This window comes from Mandrillus leucophaeus, unplaced genomic scaffold, assembly GCF_000951045.1.
Source record: "Mandrillus leucophaeus isolate KB7577 unplaced genomic scaffold, Mleu.le_1.0 Scaffold22, whole genome shotgun sequence".
NCBI classification, from domain to species: domain Eukaryota; kingdom Metazoa; phylum Chordata; class Mammalia; order Primates; family Cercopithecidae; genus Mandrillus; species Mandrillus leucophaeus.
In genome coordinates this window covers 5,149,321-5,169,182 of record NW_012102254.1, presented here as the reverse complement: position 1 = coordinate 5,169,182, position 19,862 = coordinate 5,149,321, and the positions used below count along the sequence as shown (strand labels likewise).

Here is a 19,862-nt window from a genome sequence, read left to right as displayed (position 1 = left end):
AACCTGGGAGGCAGAGGTTGCAGTGAGCCGAGATTGTGCCACTGCACTCCAGCCTGGGCAATGAGCAAAACTCCATCTCTAAAAAAAAAGTTAAAAATGCTACCTGGGTGAACACGATGTTTATTTTTATATTTTGGACCTTTCCAAATTTTCTGCAAGGAGCGTGTACACTACATTTGTCATCAAGGAAGATAAAACAAAAAGTTGTCATTCACAACCGAGTGTTATTGGAGCTGGTTTTGGTGGAATTGACTCCCTCTGTCACAGACTCAGCTTCAGCCCATACCCTGAGCCATGGACCTATCCCTCTAATGCATTGTTCTAGTCTCAGGGCTAATAACAAGGGAGAGGTGTCGAAGGGCCAGTTCCACCACCAGTGGAAAAGCTATTCCCAGGTGAGGACTACAGCTACCAGGGCACTGCTCCAGAATGGGCATGCTGGCCATATTCACTTGCCCGCTTCTGCCCAGGGATCTATTTTTCTGTGGTGTGTATTCCCTGTACCTTTGGGGGCATCCCTTATACTCATGAAATCAGCAGAGGCTTGCATCTATCTATCTACCTACCTACCTACCTACCTACCTACCTACCTATCTGTCTATCTATGAGACAGGGTCTTGCTCTGTCACCGATTGGACTACAGTGGGGGAATCATAGCTCACTACAGCCTCAAACTCCTGGGCTCAAGCAGTCTTCTTGCCTCAGCCTCCCAAGTACCTGGGATTAGAGGCATGAGCCACCATGCTGGTGAATTTTTTTTTTAACAGATGGGGTCTCACTGTGTTCCCCAGCCTTATCTTAAACTCCTGGCCTCAAGTGGTCCTCCCATCTTGGCCTCCCAAAGTGCTGAGATTACAGCAGAGGCTTTGAAGTCAAAGCTTTCCCTGCTAGGATGAGCCCTAGTTAAAGTCCTGGAGCACTGGCCACTGCAGCTGCACTTGGACAGCTGGCCCTCTGCTACCCTTAGTGCCACTTCTACTTGGGGGCTGCGGCACGAAGCACTCTGGGAAACGGGGCTTGAGACGGTTTCATTCCTCAGTGTTTCCTCATGTTTGGCCCACCCTGAGCCAAGGAAAGCTCCTTCCATTGCAGTAATTAGAGGGCTCCACTCCCTAGAGGAAGTTTGCGGGAAGGTTAGGATCCCTCTGCACATGGTGAGGAGTGTCCTGCCGTTCACTGCATCCTGGCTCCAGTAATTGTGAGTAAAAGAACAGGTTGGGAGGCCTTCTCAGACTATAGAATGCATAGGCGAGATAGGTAGCGAATGCTGCTCCATACTTTGGAATCAGCTCTCAGGGTAGCACAAAGGCATTCCTTCACCAGCAGAACTTCAGGGGGATGCCATTCACACCAGCAGCCTGTGTCTCCACATGCACACTTCAGAATGGCATAGCCACCCATCTTCACAGCCCTGCGCGCCGTCTGTGAACAACAAGAGCTCCCCAGCAACCTGGGATTCTAAACCAGGCCAAAGTGCTGAGCGCCCGGCAGGCTGTGCTGTGTGGGGGCGGAAGCTTTGGTCCTGCTCTCCTAAGCCTCCCTGTTCTTAGAGTGACCCCACCCTTCTGTGCCTTGGCATTACAGGCCTGGCGCTGGTGCCAAGGAAGCTCTGTGCCCACTACTCCTGGGACACCAGTGTGCTGCTCCAGGCATGGCCTGCCGTGGACCCGGAGTTCCTGCAGCCGCCGGAGATCATCCAGATGGCAGTTCTGGTAAGTATCTCCTCTCAACCCCAGAGCCCGGCAGTCCCTGCCCTGCTGGTGGCCCCTAAACACTGTGGTGGTTTTGAGAGGTCTATTAGCAGGCCTTTCTGGCTCACTCAGCTCAGCCCTCAGCCACACCTTGTGACCGGAAGGCCCAAGGCCTGTCTCTCCTTTGCCAGTACCCTCAGTTCTGGGGTGTGGTGACCTACAAAACTGTGAGCATGTGAGCATAAAACTCTCATGGCCCTCAGGGGCTTGGAAAGAGGAGTCATAAACCTGGCCCGCCTTATAGGCTCTCATTGTTTTTCCAACTGAGGACCGCGTTTCAGTCGCTCTCAATTTCACTCGGGTGCTCTTGGGGGCTTTTGGGGGCTGGGGAAGGGTGACAGTGAGGTGGGTGGCTATGCAGTAATACCTGTAAAACATAATTCAGAAAGCCTCCATACTTTTTTTTTTTTTTTGGTAAATTAGGTAATTTTAAGTACATAAGAGGAGTTTATTCTTTAAACCTTTTCTAAGAGCAAGTAACCCCCTTATAGTTTATCCTATATGTGATTTTTCTACGTTTATTTAATGTGTTAAATGAGACACATTTATGATGAGTATCTCTTAAATATGCTGATGTGTCTGAAGAAACAAAGAGGACAGGGAGTGGACGTTGAACCACATGTCTCCCCGGAACCACACATGGGGCCAGGTAATTCACATTCAAAATGATCATTTCACTCTCATCACCCTATAAAGTGGGCGTTGCCATTCTCATTTTTTCAATTGAGGACTGAGGCTCAGTGAAGTTGGTCCACCTTGCCCAGGTTTATTCATTTATTCACAAATGCTTATCAAGTCCGACTCTACATCAGGCATAGTGCTCTGGGGATACAAAATCAAGATAGGACAGACAGGTTCCCTGCCCTCATGGAGCTTAAAGCTTAGTAGGAGAGAGAGGGAAGAATAAAAAGGAAAGAGGAAAATAAATAAAATGACTGCAAATTGTGAAAAGTGCCCTGAACAAACCCACCTAGGGGCTGAGGGAGGGCATAGCCCCACAGAGGTTGGCCAGTCAGGCCCTGGCCCCTCTGCACCTGTGCAGGCCCAGCAGGAAGGTGGAGGTTTGGAAAGACAATACTTTGCCAAGGAGACCGGGCTCTTTCACAGCCCCCTTGTCTCTGCACCAACTCTCCTGGCACTGTGTTCTCTGCCACCCCACCCCAAAGGGAGAGGAGGTGAGAGTGCCCTGGCAGGCTTCTTCCAAAAATCTTCACAACCAAAACCATCCTTGTGGCATAAAGGAAATTTCTTCTTCTTCTTCTTCTTCTTATTATTATTATTATTTAATAGAGACATGGCCTCACTCTGTTACCCGGGCTGGTCTCAAGCTCCTGGGCTCAAGCAGTCTTCTTGCCTCAGTCTCCCAAATTGCTGGGATTAGAGACATGAGCCACCACACCCAACCCAGAATTTTTTTTTTTTTTTTTTGAGACAGAGTGTCACTCTGTTGCCCAAGCTGGAGTGCAGTGGCACAATCTTGGCTCACTACAACCTCTGCCTCAAGCAATTCTCCTGCCTCAGCCTCCCAGTTAGCTGAGATTACAGGCATGTGCTACCATGCCCAGCTAATTTTTGTATTTTTAGTAGAGATGGAGTTCCATCATGTTGGCCAGGCTGGTTTCAAACTCCTGACCCCAAGTGATCTGCCCGCCTCAGCCTCCCAAAGTGCTGGGATTACAGGCGGGAGCCACCACACCCGGCCCCAGCCCAGAAATTGCTTTAATTTGAGTAATGTTTATGATAAATAAATATCTCATGCATCCCTAAGAACTTGTCCTCAGCCCAGTTGAGAAATGCTAACTTGAGAAAAAGGGAGGGCTTCAGTCTATGAAAATATCTTTCTATCTAAATTACCACTGCAGAAAAGAAATTGAGTTTTGATCATTGGTAAAATAATTTTATATAATCATTGAAATGCAAACCTAAAATTAAAAGCATGTGTAAGACTCTCTGCAAGTGTCCCCAGCTTGAGAACCCGGGCTGGGTCGGCACCGCGCCAGCAGCAAAGACTTCTGTGAAGGCCCGGGTTCTCACTCCGCGTGATCTCACTTCGTGCCCTGGCCAGACGCATGCTGCAAGCACAGTTCAGTGTCATTCAGTTCCCTTCTGCCCGTGTTCTTTGTGCCTATGACATGCTGGGCTCTGCCCACACCAGGGATACAGAGACAAGAGCTACCGCCTTATCACTTTGGAACAAAGGTCTGGGGGCACATGAGCTGTCACACACAGTTTATGTAAGGGCTTGGAAGTCGGGCCATCCTGGGTATAAGTCTCAGTTTTACAACATAGTTAACACCTCTAAGCCTCAGTTTCCTGAGTTATAAAATGGAGGCACGCACAGCGCCTGCCTTATCCGGCTATTGAGAGAATTAGGTGGGATAATGCCAGGAAGTGCTTAGCTTGCTTCTGGATGCACTAATGACAAAATCCTCTTAACACAGAGTGAGCCCCGACCCACTTCCCAGGTGTGAGCTTATTTACTAAGCACAGTGGCTCTGTGAGGCAGGCTTGTTGTTGTCCCCATTTCACAGACAGGCAGATGTGTGACTAACCCTATTTTACAGGCAAGGAAATGGTGGCAGGATGGGGCTGAGTAACTCACTGATGGTCACACAGCTAGTCCAGAATCTACTCTGTGAATGGTGACTGCTGCTAGCATCAGTGTTGCCACTTCTGGCAGTTGGAGAATCAGAAAATGCATCGTGAGGAAAAGGAGAGGCGACTTTGGCTTTGAAAGAGAAGCAGCCTCTCCCCGGTGGAGAGAAGGGTGCCGCAATACCAGGAGCAAACACAGGAGGCAGGCCCACAGTGACCCGGGCTGAGCCAGGGAGGGGCTGGAGCAGAGGGCACAGGGCAGTGCTGGAAACAGGGCTAAAGGTGGGGAGTGTCCCCTCCTCGGAGGCCGGACTTCACCCCTCAGAGGACAGGGGGCTGTCAGGGTGTGTGAGCAGGAGAGAGAGGGGCTGTGTCAGGTCATCCCCTCTCTACTGCTGCCTGGGGTGCAGCCTAGGTGGACAAGTGACTTCACTTCATGTGCCTCGGCTTCCCCATCTGTAAAATGGGATGGGATATTCATGCATTGACTCAGGTTCATGCATGTGAATTGCATAGTTCAGTGCTTGGCAGAGTGTGAGCTCAGCAAATGGAAGCTTGTATTGTTATCAGCCATTCCAAGGCTACCTCATGATGGTGACAGGTGATGGAGTCGAGTGGGAGGAACACCTGTGGCCTGGGCCCTGTCTGACCGGTGTCAGAAAAGTCCAGGAGAGTCATGCTTAGGCCCTTTCCAAAGATGGAGGTGCAAGAGCCCCACAGCATAGCAGCCTCTGTTTGAAGTGATATCAATGTGCTTATTCCTCTTTGGGCCCTTGAAGCCCAGGCTCAGTGTTGAGTCCCAGCCTGACTTCTCTGCCCATCTCATTGGCACTTTATGCCAGAGACAGGGGGAGCATGATCGGCACCTACTCACCCTGAAGGGACTGCCTTGGTAAGGCAACTCAGGGGAGGCCTGGGGAGCCAGAGCCGTGTGAGGGTGCCCGAGGCAGCAAGGGAAAGACTCAGAGCACCATGGCCACATCCAGAGATGACATGCCCTGCCCCCAAAGCCCCAGCTATGGACAAGAATGACTCAGGTCCCTTGGACAGGCTGTCACCAGTGATGACTTAGGACCAGCCTGCCTGGCTCCGGCAAAGCACAGGAAGCTCCAAGGGTTTAGAAATGGGTCATTGTTGTGCTGAGGCCATGCGTCAAAGAGGACATCCCACAGCCAGCTCCTTCTATCCTGGCCACCACTCTTGACAAAGGCAGAGGGAGTATGGCTTAGTGAGCTGGTCCCTTTACCCAGGTTATTTTACCTCCTTCACTCCAGAATCTGGAGAATTCTGTCCTTAAGAAAAAAAGACAAACTAAGCTCAAGATCCCACAGTTTGTAAGACCAGGCCTAAGAGTCAAACCTGAGTCTGCCCACATGAGAGCACCATGCTCCCCCTCGCCCAGCACCCCCTCTGTGGGTGGTGACCCAAAGGAGATGTTGGCCTGGGCTGCTCTTCCATAGGAGGAAAAACATGATTCACTGACAACTGCATGTCCTGAGAATTCCCTGCTGGGGACCCCAGGACTTCACTAGGGGCATGGCTCTTGTGTGACAGGTGGAAGCTCTCTTCCAGGGTCTCAGTCCAGCCCAGCATGTGGCCTTGAAAGAAGGCAGCTTCTAATGCCTCAGAAACACCAGGGCAGAGGGGCCACAGTCCTTCACACTACACACGTAGTTCCCCAGCTTCAGAATGTTTTAAAACCCTGCAGCATGGAGCCTCACGCTTTCAAAACAATATTTCATAATATGCCAGGACTGCGTGTTTTATTTATATCCTCTCCCTGTTTCCTAGGCTAATGGAGACAATAAAAATGCCACCAAGTTCTCCAGAAATCTGAAAAAAAGAAAGTGGGTGATTAGGGGACATTTGATAATGTGCTTTGGTTGAAACTCGAGAAATTATTCCTAGTAACTTTTCCTAAGACCGTGACTATATTTTCCAAGTGAAAAACAAGAGTTAGTGAAAGAAATGTGTGTGTAGATTTCGGAGCAATGGGATTGAGGATTTGGAAGCATGACTGTTCAGAAGCTGAACCACGTGGTCATCTTCCCTCATTGAATCAATATTCGGTGAATACCCACCTGTGTCTGGAACTGTACTGACCCATGTTAAGGGAGAAAGAGTGATTAATGTGACACGATGTGGATCCGATTTCTAAGTCGTCACACTTGAGCGCCCCCTTCTGGAGCCAGTCAGCAGAGAGAGAAGTTTGACTGTGTCCCCCGTGAAACCGTCAACTGTTTGGTCCACTTGAGACCTAGGTAAAATCTGAGGGGACAGTTCGCTCTAGCCTGGATCTGAACTTACACTTGAGCCCCGATGACAGAATAATCCCTTTCTGCCTGGAAATGGCCCAAGCCATCTCATGCTGAGAATTTTTGACATAATCTCTACCACAGCTGTGTATGAGAGCAGTGCTCAGAAAATGCAAGGCAGTCCTCACTCCACCTACGGGCACTCACATGCAGTCTCAGTGTCTGTCTCTTTCTGCAGGTCTAGGTGTTAATCCTATTCAGCTGGTTGCATTTTACCCTGTGGGAAGCAGGGTGCTGACTTCCTCCTTTCTCCACCTCTATTCCCTTCCCCTAAACAAATGCAGCCACGCCCTTTGCAGGCAGGAGGTTTGGTATTGGGCCGCCTGCCACTCTGAGGATGTTCCTCATTGTTTGTCTTGGCGTTTCTCCTTCTCAGATCAACAATAAAGCTTGTGGCAAAATTCCTGTGCCCCAACAAGTTGCCCAGGACCGGGACAAAGTCCACGAATTTGTTCTCCAAAGTGAGCTGGGTGTCAAGCTTTTGCAAGGGCGAAGCATCAAGAAGTCCTTCCTCTCCCCGAGAACTGCCCTCATCAACTTCCTGGTGCAAGATTGACAGCCCGGAGGCTGCAGCTACCACGCAGGGCCTCTGAGGAACCTCCTTCCAGGCCTGGGATGAGGGGGCGACGTCTGCTTCCCAGGGGAAGGGAAAAGACAAATGTCTTGGCTGTTGACCTCAGTCCCGTGGCAGACTGCAGTCAACAGTGTGCCTCTGCAGTGGGGCCTGGTGCGGGGGCGAAGGTGAGCTGAGCAACGGAGAAATATGAGCTACTGAGGAGGGTGTCGGACAGCCTGCCCCTCACCCCCCACCCACACTGCAGGGGGAGGAGGCCATCTGATCCCATGGGAAGCCCTCAGAGACACTGCTGGGTGGGAGCAGGAAGGAGCACAGTGCCCCTCGAGCAGCCAGGAAGCCTGTGGATCTGGGAAATGGCTCCGCCTTAGGCGCTCCCCGGGAATTTGAGGTCAGCCTGAGGAACTGCAGGACTCAGGTGCAGTGTGCCAGCCACTTGGAACTGCTAACTGAGCCTCCAGATGGTGGTGAAGGGTCTCTTTGCCTTCAGGCTGGATGAGGAAGCCATTTAGGAAATGTTCAAATAACCAATACGTGGAGATGGACACAGGGATTTTCTGAAGGTGCTTTGAATCAAAAGGCAGGCAGTGCTGGTTCCTCCACCTCTGTCCCCACCACTCCCCAGCTCTGTCATGCAGGCCTGTCCTCCCCAACCCCAGCTGGACATGCCTCCCAGGCCTGCTATGGTTCTGACACACACAATCCCAGGCAAAGCACCACTTCCTCACATGAATGAGGAGCAGCAAGTCATGACCGCTCCCCTGGGTATACAATTTGCTGTGTAGTGAAGTGGAACCAGGCTCCAGGCTGCTCATCCCCAACCTCAGAGCCCCACCGCAGCCCAGTAGGGATGCAGCAGGCCCCGGAGGGCTCATGTGGGCCCCAGATGGCAATGCCACCATTATTGATTTGACCCCAGAGCCAGTTATTAGGAAGAGCAAGCTCACCACAGAGGAGTGGAACTGAGGCCCCCCAGGTGTTGCCTTCAGTGTCCAAGCCACAGCAGTCTGGCTGTTGGGAAGACAGCCAGGAATGGGCTCATGTCATTGGCACATTAGGCTAATCCTTGTTTTATGTGAAGTCAGCAATTAAGTGTTCCCACTAGAACTGGTCTAAGCCACTGATTAATATTTAAGGAAGGAAGGTGGGGGAGAATCTAGCCATTTTGTAATGCCAGAAATCTGTATTTGTTATCTGATGCCATTTTTTCTGAGGTAGCCTCAGATGTGGTCCCCGTGCAGTTCAGCAGTTAACAGATGACTTTTTTAGTGTAATAAAATGTTTATCATCTGTGACTTCAGGACATATGTGTGATCTTGGAATATCTACCATATTCCAATTTCAGAGTTAATGACAAACAGATTGAGGTATTCCATCATCATCAGAAGCATTGGCTGTGTGTCTGACTCCACATGGAATGCTATAAAGTGGGATACATGTGGTTCTTCTTGTTCCAGAACTTACAGTCCATGGTAGACAACACTGATACAGGCACACTAGCAACAGCAATTAAGTCACTGGTTCTCAGGCCTAATACTCTGCCTAGTCCTCATGCCCAGATATTCCCATTTAATTGGTCCACGGTGTGGCTTAAGCATCAGGAATCTTTAAAACTACAAGTGATTCTAATGGGCAGCAAAGTTTGAGAACCACTGGATACACTGATGCACTTGAACCATCATTTCTATCTAGTTCTTCCTCTTCCTAATCTTCAGCTTAGCGGGGTAAGTGTGGTCCAGGACCAAGAGTAGGACCAAAAGGGAAGACGGGGACCAGAAGTCTGGAGTGCTAGAGCTGACTTGAATGTACTCAGTCTCATTGCACATGGCAGTGAATATGGATTAAATATAAGCCCATGAAAATACTTGATACAAGGAGGAGTGAGTGTTTTTGCTTGATTATCTTGTTCTTTTCTTAGAGTAAGCTAAGTGGTCTTGAACAAGATGAGGGAAGGGAGCACTTTATTTGCACATGATCTGAGCAGAGCAGTGGGCCAGTAAAGCCTCCAGGCTGCTAGACTGACCAGCTGGCTGACACCAGCATGACTCTGGAGAAATTGCTCCTAGAGGATAAAGCTTTTGCAAACAAGAGCTCATCAGTACATACTAACAACTGGACAGAAAACTCTGACCCCTGGGAGTGGGGTGGTGGGGAATAATCTCAGCCATTTATTGACTGTCTTATTGAAGTCAGAAACTGGACTCAGCAGGTTCACTTATATTATTATCTTATTTAATTCCCACAAAAACTCTAGAGGGAAGGAATTATTCTCTCATAAAAGAAGGAACCCAGGCTCTGAGGTTCAATAATTAGCTCGGTTTTCACGGCTAATAAGTAGGAGAGCCGGGATCCAAGCCCACATCTTCTGGCCTCCACATTTGCCTCCCCGCCATGTCTACCAGTCCCCTCACCTAATTGTCCGTGTTGCTTGATGTGCATGGACAGGTGAGATGGCTCCCAAAACCCCTGGCATTTTGAGCAGAGTATGGCTGGGGCTTCCCTCCTGGAAAGCCAGTAAACCTGGGAAATCACAGAGGTGGTGTCCTCTCTACAGGGGCAGTGGTGGGTGAGAGGCCAAGAGCATGTGGTTAGTTCCAGAGAACTGGGGGGAAAGGTTGTCCAGCAAGTGGAAGATGTAGACTCGTGGGCGGGTATCAGGGTTATTTCTATGGGGCAATAAGAGAACACAGTTTGTGCCCAGGGAGAGTGGTGCTCCATGGCAAATGCTACCACAATAGGAGCCAGCTGTCTGCCTAAGAAAATTGATCTCTAAGACCCTAAAACAATTAGTGAGCTGGGAAACAGCACAGGCATATTTCATCCCAGCCTAAATGCACACCTTCAGGGGATTGGCTTTGAAAAGCAGGGTACATCCAGTCAATGGAAGGCGAGGCAACCAGCAACAGATGGTTTTTTAAAAACATGTAGCCTGGAAATTTTCTCATGAATCAAGGAAGATACATGCACAATGCAATCCTGACCTTTTTTTTTTTTTTTTTTGAATGCTTACAAAGAAAATTGAAAGCAGGAAATTTGCTTGCATATCATAGGCTGAGACTCCTACAAGTTATTTTTTCCTTCTGTCTACTTTTTTGCATTTTCTCATTTTTATTGGCCATGAAGTTATTTCAGTAATACTTCATGAGGCAAAACATCAAAATGTACAATTTTGTGAAGCTGTAAATGAGCTAAGAACTTGTTTCCCTTGATTTTTCTTTTCTTCTCCCAGGCAGGATATCTAGCTGCCTCTGAGGATGTATTCTAGTTAGGAAAACATGCTCCTTTCCTTGTATGAAGTGGAATCCAAAGAACAAAAAGCAGCCCCCATGAAGTTCCTGCTCACGCAGTTGCTTAGTCTGGGTAGGTGTGGGGCGCTCACTTTCTTGTATCTCAGCCTTAGGCTCTTGCAACCTTAGGACAGAAGAACAGAAGGGCAACGTTCCCCTAATGGAACTCTCTTGCTTACTTGCTGACAGATTCAAGGTTGTGGATAGGAGGCATTATCACCTCCTTTTGCAGATAACGAAACTTGAGACCATAACAGTAAGTGATGATGTATCTTGACCCCCAGTCTGTGCTCATTCAACTTAGAGCACCCCCTCCCCATACTACCACCAGGCAAAGTGTAGTGCAGGAGGTAAACTCTCTTTCTTTTTTGTTTTTTTTTTTTTGAAACAGAGTCTCACTTCATCACCCAGGCTGGAGTGCAGTGGTGCGATCTCAGCTCACTACAACCTCTGCCTCAGGGGTTCAAGTGATTCTCATGCCTTAGCCACCTGAGTAGTTGGGATTACAGGCACGGACCACCACACCCAGCTAATTTAGGAGGTAAACGTTCTTAACTGGTGGGCCCAGCTGGACTGCATAAGTCAAGGAAAGACAGAGGGGTAGACGAAAAGAGTTTTCCCTCCTCTTTCTTCCTGTGAGAAGAGCAAGCAGAAAACAGCAGTCTCGTGGGCTGGGTCCCTGCCTGACACTCAGAGGTGGGTGGCTAAAGGCTCTCATCCAAGCTGATGAGCTTGGAGAAAGGAATCTGGGGTGACCAACAACCAGCAAGTAGGGAAATCCCCCGAGGGTGGGTGGGTAGTTGGTGACAGTGCTGGTAGGGAGGGGAGAGCCCGGAGCAGCCACGGAAAGGCCAGTCCTGTACGCAGAGGCCTCAGATCCAAGGGTGGGCCCAGTGACCTCACTCCAGGCCTCCATTGCCCTCCCTCGGCCTGTCCACGTGAGGGGCTGGAGGCAGCTGTGCAGCGATAATGAGGCCCTGGAGGGGAGGTGGTGATCAGGACTGCTGGAATCCAGTGCCGGATGACTCATCTCCCTGTGCCTTAAGTCCTAAACTTGAATTTCAGTTCTTATTCAGCCTCTGGAAGAGCACATCTAAGACAGACACCCTGTATACAGGAGCCATGGGCTGCAATCCCCCGACATTACAATAGTGTCTATCATTTCTGAGGACTCATTATGGGCCAGGTCCTGTTCTAAGTGCTTTACCACATAAGGAGCCTTGCCCAAGACCACACACAAGAAGGTGGCAGAGCCGTGATCCCACTCTGCTCCACCTCGCTGGTTCCCAAAGACCTTTGTGCAAAACCAGCCCTCGAACCTCCTGAATTTTCCCAGATGGTCCTTATTTATAGCTTTCTCTCCAGTTGTTCCCCAAATGCCCTAGAGCCTGCCGAAACCACACTTCCTCATGTGTGTCTGGGAAGGTTGGCTCACTGTGGGCACACACCTGGTTGAATGCATAGCTGAAGTTCTGAGGCACCCAGTTCAGCATGTGGGGTCGGCTCTCTCTCAGCCTGCGACTGACCGCCCCCAGGGAGCCATCACCCCTGGCAGACAGAGCCTCCTTTGGACACCATCCCTGGGACCTAGAAGCCGGGAAGCCATCTTTGCTCAACTCCACCTACTGTGAGGAAAATCCCATGGCAGATGGGAGAGGGGAGACCTGTTCTAGACCTCCCCGGTGATAAGCACTCCTTGGCACCACAGCAGCCCCATCTGTGTCTTCCACAGATCATCCTTTCCACAAACAATAGAAAAGCCCCATCTGGGATTAATTAAGGAGGGCTCAGCCCTGGTCCCGTCCAAGGGAGGCCTCACCCACCACATCTGCGCTGCATACTCATGGCTGCCCTCACAACTCAGAGGAGAACTAGATCTTAGGGGAGGGGTTCCCCTTCCTCAGGCACTGCCGCGGGGGTGTAGAAAGGAATCATGTGTCCTTTACACGGTGAGATCCATAGAGGGAGCAGGCACCCAAAGATTATGCCATTCATTGGGTCCAGCTTGTCAGTCATCAGGGCCAGAGTGGGCCAGAGGGGCTTTGTCAGGTGAACTCAGACTCACTGTCTGTGCACAAGAGGGCAGCTGCTGCACAGAGATAGGCTGAGAGCTGCGACGAGGGAACCTAAAGCAAGTGTCGCCGGATATCCCCATTATTAGTTATCAACTAACTCTTAGTTGTCAGTTAACATCATAGTTTCCAGGAAATATTTTAGTTTTCTATTAATATTTTAACTACTAGCATCAGAGTCATCAGCAAATATCTAAGTCATCAGTAAACATCTCAGATGTCAGTTTCCCTCTGAGTGAATGTAGTAGACCTCTTAGTCATCATTTACTTCATTATTACTGGTGATACCTTAATTATGCACTAATAATTAGTGGCTGCTAATATCTCGCCTACCAATCATCTTAAGCAATCAACATGTTTTAATTATCAGCTGATAATTATCAGCTGATAATTCATGTAGCCATAACAAGTAAACCCCCAAATGTCAGTGGTCTGATCCAGCAAACTTTATGTCTCATTCCCATGAGTCTAATCCTCTGGAGAAGGGAACAGGGGAGGGGGTTCTGTTCCTTTCAGTTCCAGCTTGACGGAGGGTTCGTGCAGACTCCACCGTCTTTAGCTCTTGGCTTTCATGGTTGCCCTGGACATCAAATCTAGCCCACAGATAAGGGGGAGGGAGGTGGAGTGTCACAGGGGCTTTGGCCAGGTCTGGAAGCAGTGTACGTCACTTCTGCCCACTTCCTCTTGGCTAGAATTCAGCCATGTGCCTTAGCCAATTGCTAGAGGCTGGGTAGCCACTTCCTAGCAGCAACTCTGTAGGAGGGAAGGCGAGCCTGATGTTGGAGGGCAGCTGGCCACCTCTGCCACATGGACAGATTTTGTTTTCAAATTGTTGCTGGTCAGTGTACACCTAAGTTACCTTCTAAGTATCTCAGGTGTCTGCTGACACCTTGTTTTGCAGCTACTCCTGAGTCACAGCTGTTTGCTTTCTAAATCTGTGACAGTTGCTGTGGGTCTAAAATAGTGGAGCAATCAGACTCTTGTTACCTGCCAAACTGGGATGTTGCCTGCCAAACTGGGATGGCGCCTGCCCCTTGCTCTAGACTTTGCATGGAGATGTGTGAAGTCACGGACATGCTTTGTGCCATTTTATAAAATACCAGGTTTACTCCGAGGGTTTGTTTATTGGTCCCCATTTCTTCCCACCCTCCTTCTGTGAGGCTCACACATTGGTTTGTGAGACAGTTTGGAGTATTTTGGTTTAGGGGGTGTTGGGACATTTTGAAAGGTAGAGAAAGTCAGGCTTCCTAGATGCCCTTCAGGAAACCTGGGAAATTCTCCAGATTCCTGCTCCTAAGGTCATGGCTGCTCATTCAGGGTGGAAATGTGACACTTCCCCAGATGCCTCACTGTGCTCTGGTCCAGGAGACTCACACCTCACCCCAACACACACACACACCCCACCCCACCCCCCCCACACACTACATACACCACACACCATCTACACCACACCAGACACATGCACACATATACACCACATACCACACATTCATACACACCACAAAACTCAGGGCCTGCTTTAGGGGAAGGTAATTTATTTTTGCCTGACAGAAGAACGTGCCTCACATCATGTGGCTGTGGAGGTGGGGAGGGCAATTTAGTCTTGAGAGTTCATCAGAGTCACAGCTGTTAGGGAAGTGCCTGGGCCTGGGGCCAAGGTGGACGGTGAAACAGGAAGGCTGCCCCCATTTCCACATGTGCTCACATGGGGTTCCCCCACCTGAGGCCTCCAACTACAGGTGCGCCGCTGCCCTGACTGCACCCACCTTTGGTGGGAGTCTTCTGTATGATTAATAAAAAGCATAGTAATAATAATCATATGTAATGGCCATGGTATATTGTCACTTTTTCTTTTTTGTTTTTTTTTTAAGACAGGGTCTCACTCTGTCACCCAGGCTGGAGTGCAGTGTCATGACACTGCAGCCTCAACCTCCCAGGCTCAAGCAATCCTCCTACCTCAGCCTCCCTAAGAGCTGGGACCCTAGGCATGCACAAGCACACCCCGATAATTTTTTGAATTTTTGTACAGACAGGGATGTACTCCCTTTGTGCCACAGATTGAACTTGACAGATGGCCCACAGGGTTAGAGGGGGCTTTCAGGAACCTGTCTGGGTTCTATTGTTTATGAACCACAAGATCTTGGCAGGTTCCTTAACTTCTCTGTGCCTCTGTTTCCTCATCTGTGAAATGGAGAGAATGGCTCCAACCTCTGCCTTGTTGTGAGGGTGCACTGAAGCACTGTGTGTGTAACAGATTCAGGACAGCGCAGGGCACACAGTGAGGGCGCTAGTCTTCGGTCAGCCAGCGCTCTTAGGAGGTCGTGCTTCGTCCCATCGAACCCTCACCAGCCACGTGTGAGGAGTGCTCCACTTCACAGATGAGGAAGCAGGTTTGGCAACATCAGGTAACCTGCCTGAGGCCACCTGGCCTCGCCTCTGCGCAGGCAGAAGCCCCACCCTGGCCTGGGAGAGCCTGGGAACCAGTGCTGCATCCTGATGGGGATGGGGACAGGGAAGAGGCAGCCTCCCGTCCTCCAATGCCCTGAGGAACAGCCTCCAGAGGAAGAGGAGTTGCTGGTCTCCCTGGCCTGCCAGGAAAAGGTGAGTCCTGAGGCAGTCCTGTGGGGAGCATTGGCTACCCAGGGAGGGAGGGAGGGGGAGGTCAGAGGCCTGGTCTTGATTCTCATGGGCTTCCCTTCCTGCAGCTCTTCCTTTTCCTGTGGCCACTCAAGACTGTGGGTTCCAGCCTGGGCAACATAGTCAGACCCCATCTCTACAAAAATTTAAAAATTAGCCAGGTGTGGTGGTGCACACTCGTGTCCCCACGTACTCGGGAAGCTGAGGTGAGAGGATCACTTGATCCCAGGATATGGAGGCTGCAGTGAGCTAAGATCCTGCCACTGCACTCCAGCCTGGGTGACAGAGCGAGACCCTATCTCAATGAAAATTGTAAAGACTACTGGGTGACCACAGGTGGGGCGGGTGTTCCCTGGGGGCTGCAGTGGAGATGAGGCCCAATCGAGGTCCATGCTGGGAGCTGCAAGAGGTTGTGACAAACAAGGGCCTCCCAGAGGGTAGTTGAGGCTCAAGACTGGCTTTGGGGGTCAGGGAGAGACAATGGTAGTGGGATGGAGGGGTCTTGCATCTCGTTTTTTTCTAGGTGCTGATCTCTCTCTGAAACCCAAGGGTCAGTTCAAGAGACAGGAATTGTGACTGTCTGTTGCTCCCCCTGGGTGTGTGTGTGTGCCTGTGCCCACCCTCCTAGGCCTGAGCAGTGGCTCAAGGGCAGAGTCCAGGGGAGAACAAAGAACACCAGGTCACCTAGAGGGTTGTGCTCACCTGCACCTGCTGCCACAACCCCACAAGCTACCACAAGCCTCACTGCTCTGTGGTATGCTAAGCAAATTATATCTGGAGTTAAGTAAGACACAGTCCCCATGAGCTCTGTCCATTCCCCCACCTCAGTGGCCTCCTCACTGCTTCTTGGATGGGCAGGGCACACTCTTGCCTCAAGACCTCACACCTGCTGTCCCCCTACCCAGAGAGCTCCTCCCCACATGGCTCACTCTCTCATCCTTCTGTTGTCTGCTTCCAGTGAGGTCTTCCCTGACCATCCTATATAAAATACCAGCCCACCCCAGCACTCCCTACCCCCTAGCAAATAACAGTATATTTTGCTTAATTTACTGTGTCTTGTTTTATCATTTGTCTTCCCTTCCAGAATATCAGCATCATGAGGGCGGGGACTTTTGCAGCTTTATTTACAGCAGTTTTATCATCTATTGTATCTCCAGACCTAGACTGCCATTCAGACACACCATAGGTGCTCAGCAAGTATTTGAATGAATGAATGAACCCCTGTGCACCTGGATAGTATATTATGGGAGTCAGACAACTCAGTGCAGCCCCTAGATACTCACAGTGGGATCCCAGGACCGGCACCATGGGCATCACCTTGGGTGCTTGTTAGAAATGCTTATTCTTAGACCCCACCCCAGACTTGTTGAATCAGAAGCTGCGCTTTACCAAGATCCTTGGATGATTCCCAAATGCACATTACAGTCTGAGAAGAGCTACACTCATGCTGGAAAGTGGTCCCTGTAGGGCCTTCCCTAGAATGCCCAGCTCCAGTACAGCTCACAAAACCCTCATGAACAATGTGGCCCCTGTCCATCTCATGAACCTGTTCTCCGGGTCCTGGACTACCATACATTCTCCACTCCAGACACAGGAGGCACAAGCAGGTGTCAGGAACTAGCACTCCATCTCCCCTCTGGGCCTTCCCAGGGGCTGGTCTCTCCCAGAACACCCTTCCCCGCTCTCCCTGGCTAGCTCCTTGCGTGCCTTGAACAATCACTGAAAGGGTTTAGGTTACAGAGAGGCAAGGTCAGAACCTTTTTTAAAAAAACAAAACAAAACAGAGTCTCGCTCTTCTCACCCAGGCTGGAGTGCAATGGCACGATCTCGGCTCATTGCAACCTCCTCCTCCCAGGTTCAAGCGATTCTCCTGCCTCAGCCTCCCAAGTAGCTGGGATTACAGGCGCCTGCTACCACCCCCGGCTAAGTTTTTGTATTTTCAGTAGAGACGGGGTTTCACCATGTTGGCCAGGCTCCAGGCTGGTTTCGAACTCCTGACCTCAGGTAGTCCACCCACCTCAGCCTTCCAAAATGTTGGGATTACAGGCGTGAGCCACTGCACTCGGCCAGTCAGAACCATTTTTAGAAAAAACTTTCTGGTTGTAGTGAACACAGTGAATCAGGGGCAAGAGACTGAACAGGAGGCTTCAGCCACTGCCCGGAGCAAGGTGGTGAGGAGCTCACTTGGGGCCAGCCCCCGAGCATACAGGGAATGTCTGGGGCTCTGGGTGAGGGCAGAGCTATGGAATAAGAGAGATGGGGCAGGTGGGGCAGTGTTGCCAGTGGACAGGCCCTGGAAGCATGCTGGAAAGGGAAAGACCAGGCCTGGAACATCAGCACATTACTAGGGTAGAGGGTGCTGCCTTGTGGGGAGAGCCAGGAGGGCAGGCTCATTTAGGGGTCCAGAGCCTACAGCTGAGGGGGCCTGGCTGTGAAGGGGTCACCCTGTGCCCTTGAGCCACCATACCTGAACCTGCTTTTATCCTCCGGAGGAAATTGAGTTAAACTCCTAAGATACTTAATACCTTGAGTTAATCTCCTAAGATAGGATATCAGGATAGGGTGAACTGAGAACATGTCCATTCCAAGGAGGCATGTCCCCGGGGCCAGCCTTTGGAGTCCGATGGCTGAAGTGAGTCAGCAGAGTGTGTTTCACCCTGCATGGCCCATGGAGAGGCCTCTGGGGGGCAAGTGCCCATTTGCTTCCCTGATGGCTACCTCTCTGCCCATGTACAGAAGGTGGCAAGGAGGCAGGAGAAGAAAGGCCCCAGCTCTGTATCTCTTTGTTGTAACCATCACAAGGACATGGGACTCAGGCTGCAGAGGCCTTCAGAGGTCTTCTAGCCCAGGGATGCTCAGCTGCCTCCCCAGTCCTTCCTTCAGGGAACCTGCTCACCTCATGAGAAACAAACCACCATTTTTGGAGGAGTTTGAATACAGTTTCTCAGCATCTTGTTGCAATCTCTATGCACAGGGAGGTTTAAGACTCTACAGCTGGCTTCTCAATTGTGGGGAGCATTTTGTCGCCATGGAGCCTGCAGAACCAACCTGCCCTCCCCACGACTGGATAACCTGTCTCACCAGTGCACAGTTCTCCAGTTTGGCATCTCTGAAGTCAAGATGTGTTCTTAAAGGGAATAATTGTGATGTCATTGCTGCAAATCCTGCACAATGGCCACTGGTAACTTGGAAGAAAATCCCAGAGAGACAAGAGTAGAGCAGCTTGTTAGGAAATGCCACATCCTCAGTGCTCGTGACGATGGGAAGGATCAGAGCATAGAAGACGTGGACGTCACAATTCTTGTACAACAGTGATTCAGAAGAGTTCTGAATGGGAACAAATTTCAGCCATGCCGTAACCAACTTATTTTACTTGTATTTTCCTTTTTATATATGTATCATAGTGATATATGGTAAAATTTATCTAAATAATGGCTAGGCACAGTGGCCCATGCCTGTAATCCCAGCACTTTGGGAGGCAGAGATGGGCAAATCACTTGAGGTCAGGAGTTTGAGACCAGCCTGGCCAACATGGTGAAACCCTGTCTCTACTGAAAATACAAACATTAGCCGGGCATGGTGGTGCATGCCTGTAATCCCAGCTACTTGGGAGGAGGCTGAAGCATGAGAATCGCTGGAACCTGGGAGGCAGAGGTTGCAGTGAGTGGAGATTGTGCCACTGCACTCCAGCCTGGGTGACAGGGTGACATTTTGTCTAAAAATAATAATAATCTAAATTTAAAAATAATAATCTAAATAAGTCTGAAAGATATAGTTCAATAAGTATAGAATTAAAAATCTAAGTAATAAGAGAACACTGTGCCATAGTTTAACGTCAGCATTTTTTGTTTGTGTGTGCATGTGTGTGTGGTGCATGCACATTAAAATCAATGAGATCTTTGATTTAATGAAATATGGATAATTGTCCATTGAAGTCTACTTAATACCTTGAGTTGAACTCCTAAGATAGCATTGTGCTGAAATCATCTTGGTGTCTGTTTTCCCTACTAGGCTACTTCCTTGAGGGCTGAGCAGCACCTTGATGGTGGAGAGTCTCCCAAATCTAACACAATGTACAGTAAGTAGGTGAGCGTAGTAATGTGCTCTCTGTCACCTAGTGGGTTTGGGTAGTGGTGTGTTCCTATATACCAGCCATAAAGGTGCCTGCATTTTTTCTGGGAGGGTGGGCAGAGTTTAGAATCCCTAAACCACTTCATCAGCAAGGCCCCTGGTGCGGTTGTAGAGATTGTACACTGCACAAAGGCACCCAGACAAGGGGTCCAGTGGGGCTGAAATTGGTGCCCAAGCCACGTGCCCGTGGACTGCCCAGTACAGGCAGCTTTTCTCATTTTTACAAATATGCAATGGAGGTGATCAGTGGATTTGTTCCTCAGCCGCTAAGTGGAATTCTCCCTGCAGTGCCTCTGACCTTAGGAGTCCTAAGCAGCTGGTCAGGATGGGCTAAAAGTCTGACCTTCGGATTGGCCCAGATGAATGTTGTTGGGGCGGAGGAAGTGGTTACAGACTTTTGGGAGAAGCTGGCGGTGCAGGAAAAACTTTAATTCTGATTCTGACCTTACGCCGGCTCTGTGACCTCAAGTTACTGGAACACAAATGGGATTTTGATTTCT

The 19,862-nt window shown here is 50.0% G+C and overlaps 1 protein-coding gene across 2 annotated transcripts in view; it reads left to right on the top strand.

Annotated features, from left to right (window-relative positions):
- Positions 1 to 8,535, top strand: part of LARS2 (leucyl-tRNA synthetase 2, mitochondrial) — a 177,811-nt gene extending 169,276 nt beyond the window's left edge. For both annotated transcript variants that reach the window (XM_011981097.1, XM_011981098.1), the window contains 2 exons: positions 1,585 to 1,712; positions 7,038 to 8,535. In XM_011981097.1, the coding sequence (XP_011836487.1) occupies positions 1,585 to 1,712; positions 7,038 to 7,217 (308 nt within the window). In that variant the 3' untranslated portion in view covers positions 7,218 to 8,535. The remainder of the gene's footprint in view (positions 1 to 1,584; positions 1,713 to 7,037) is intronic.
- The last annotated feature ends 11,327 nt before the right edge of the window (positions 8,536 to 19,862 follow it).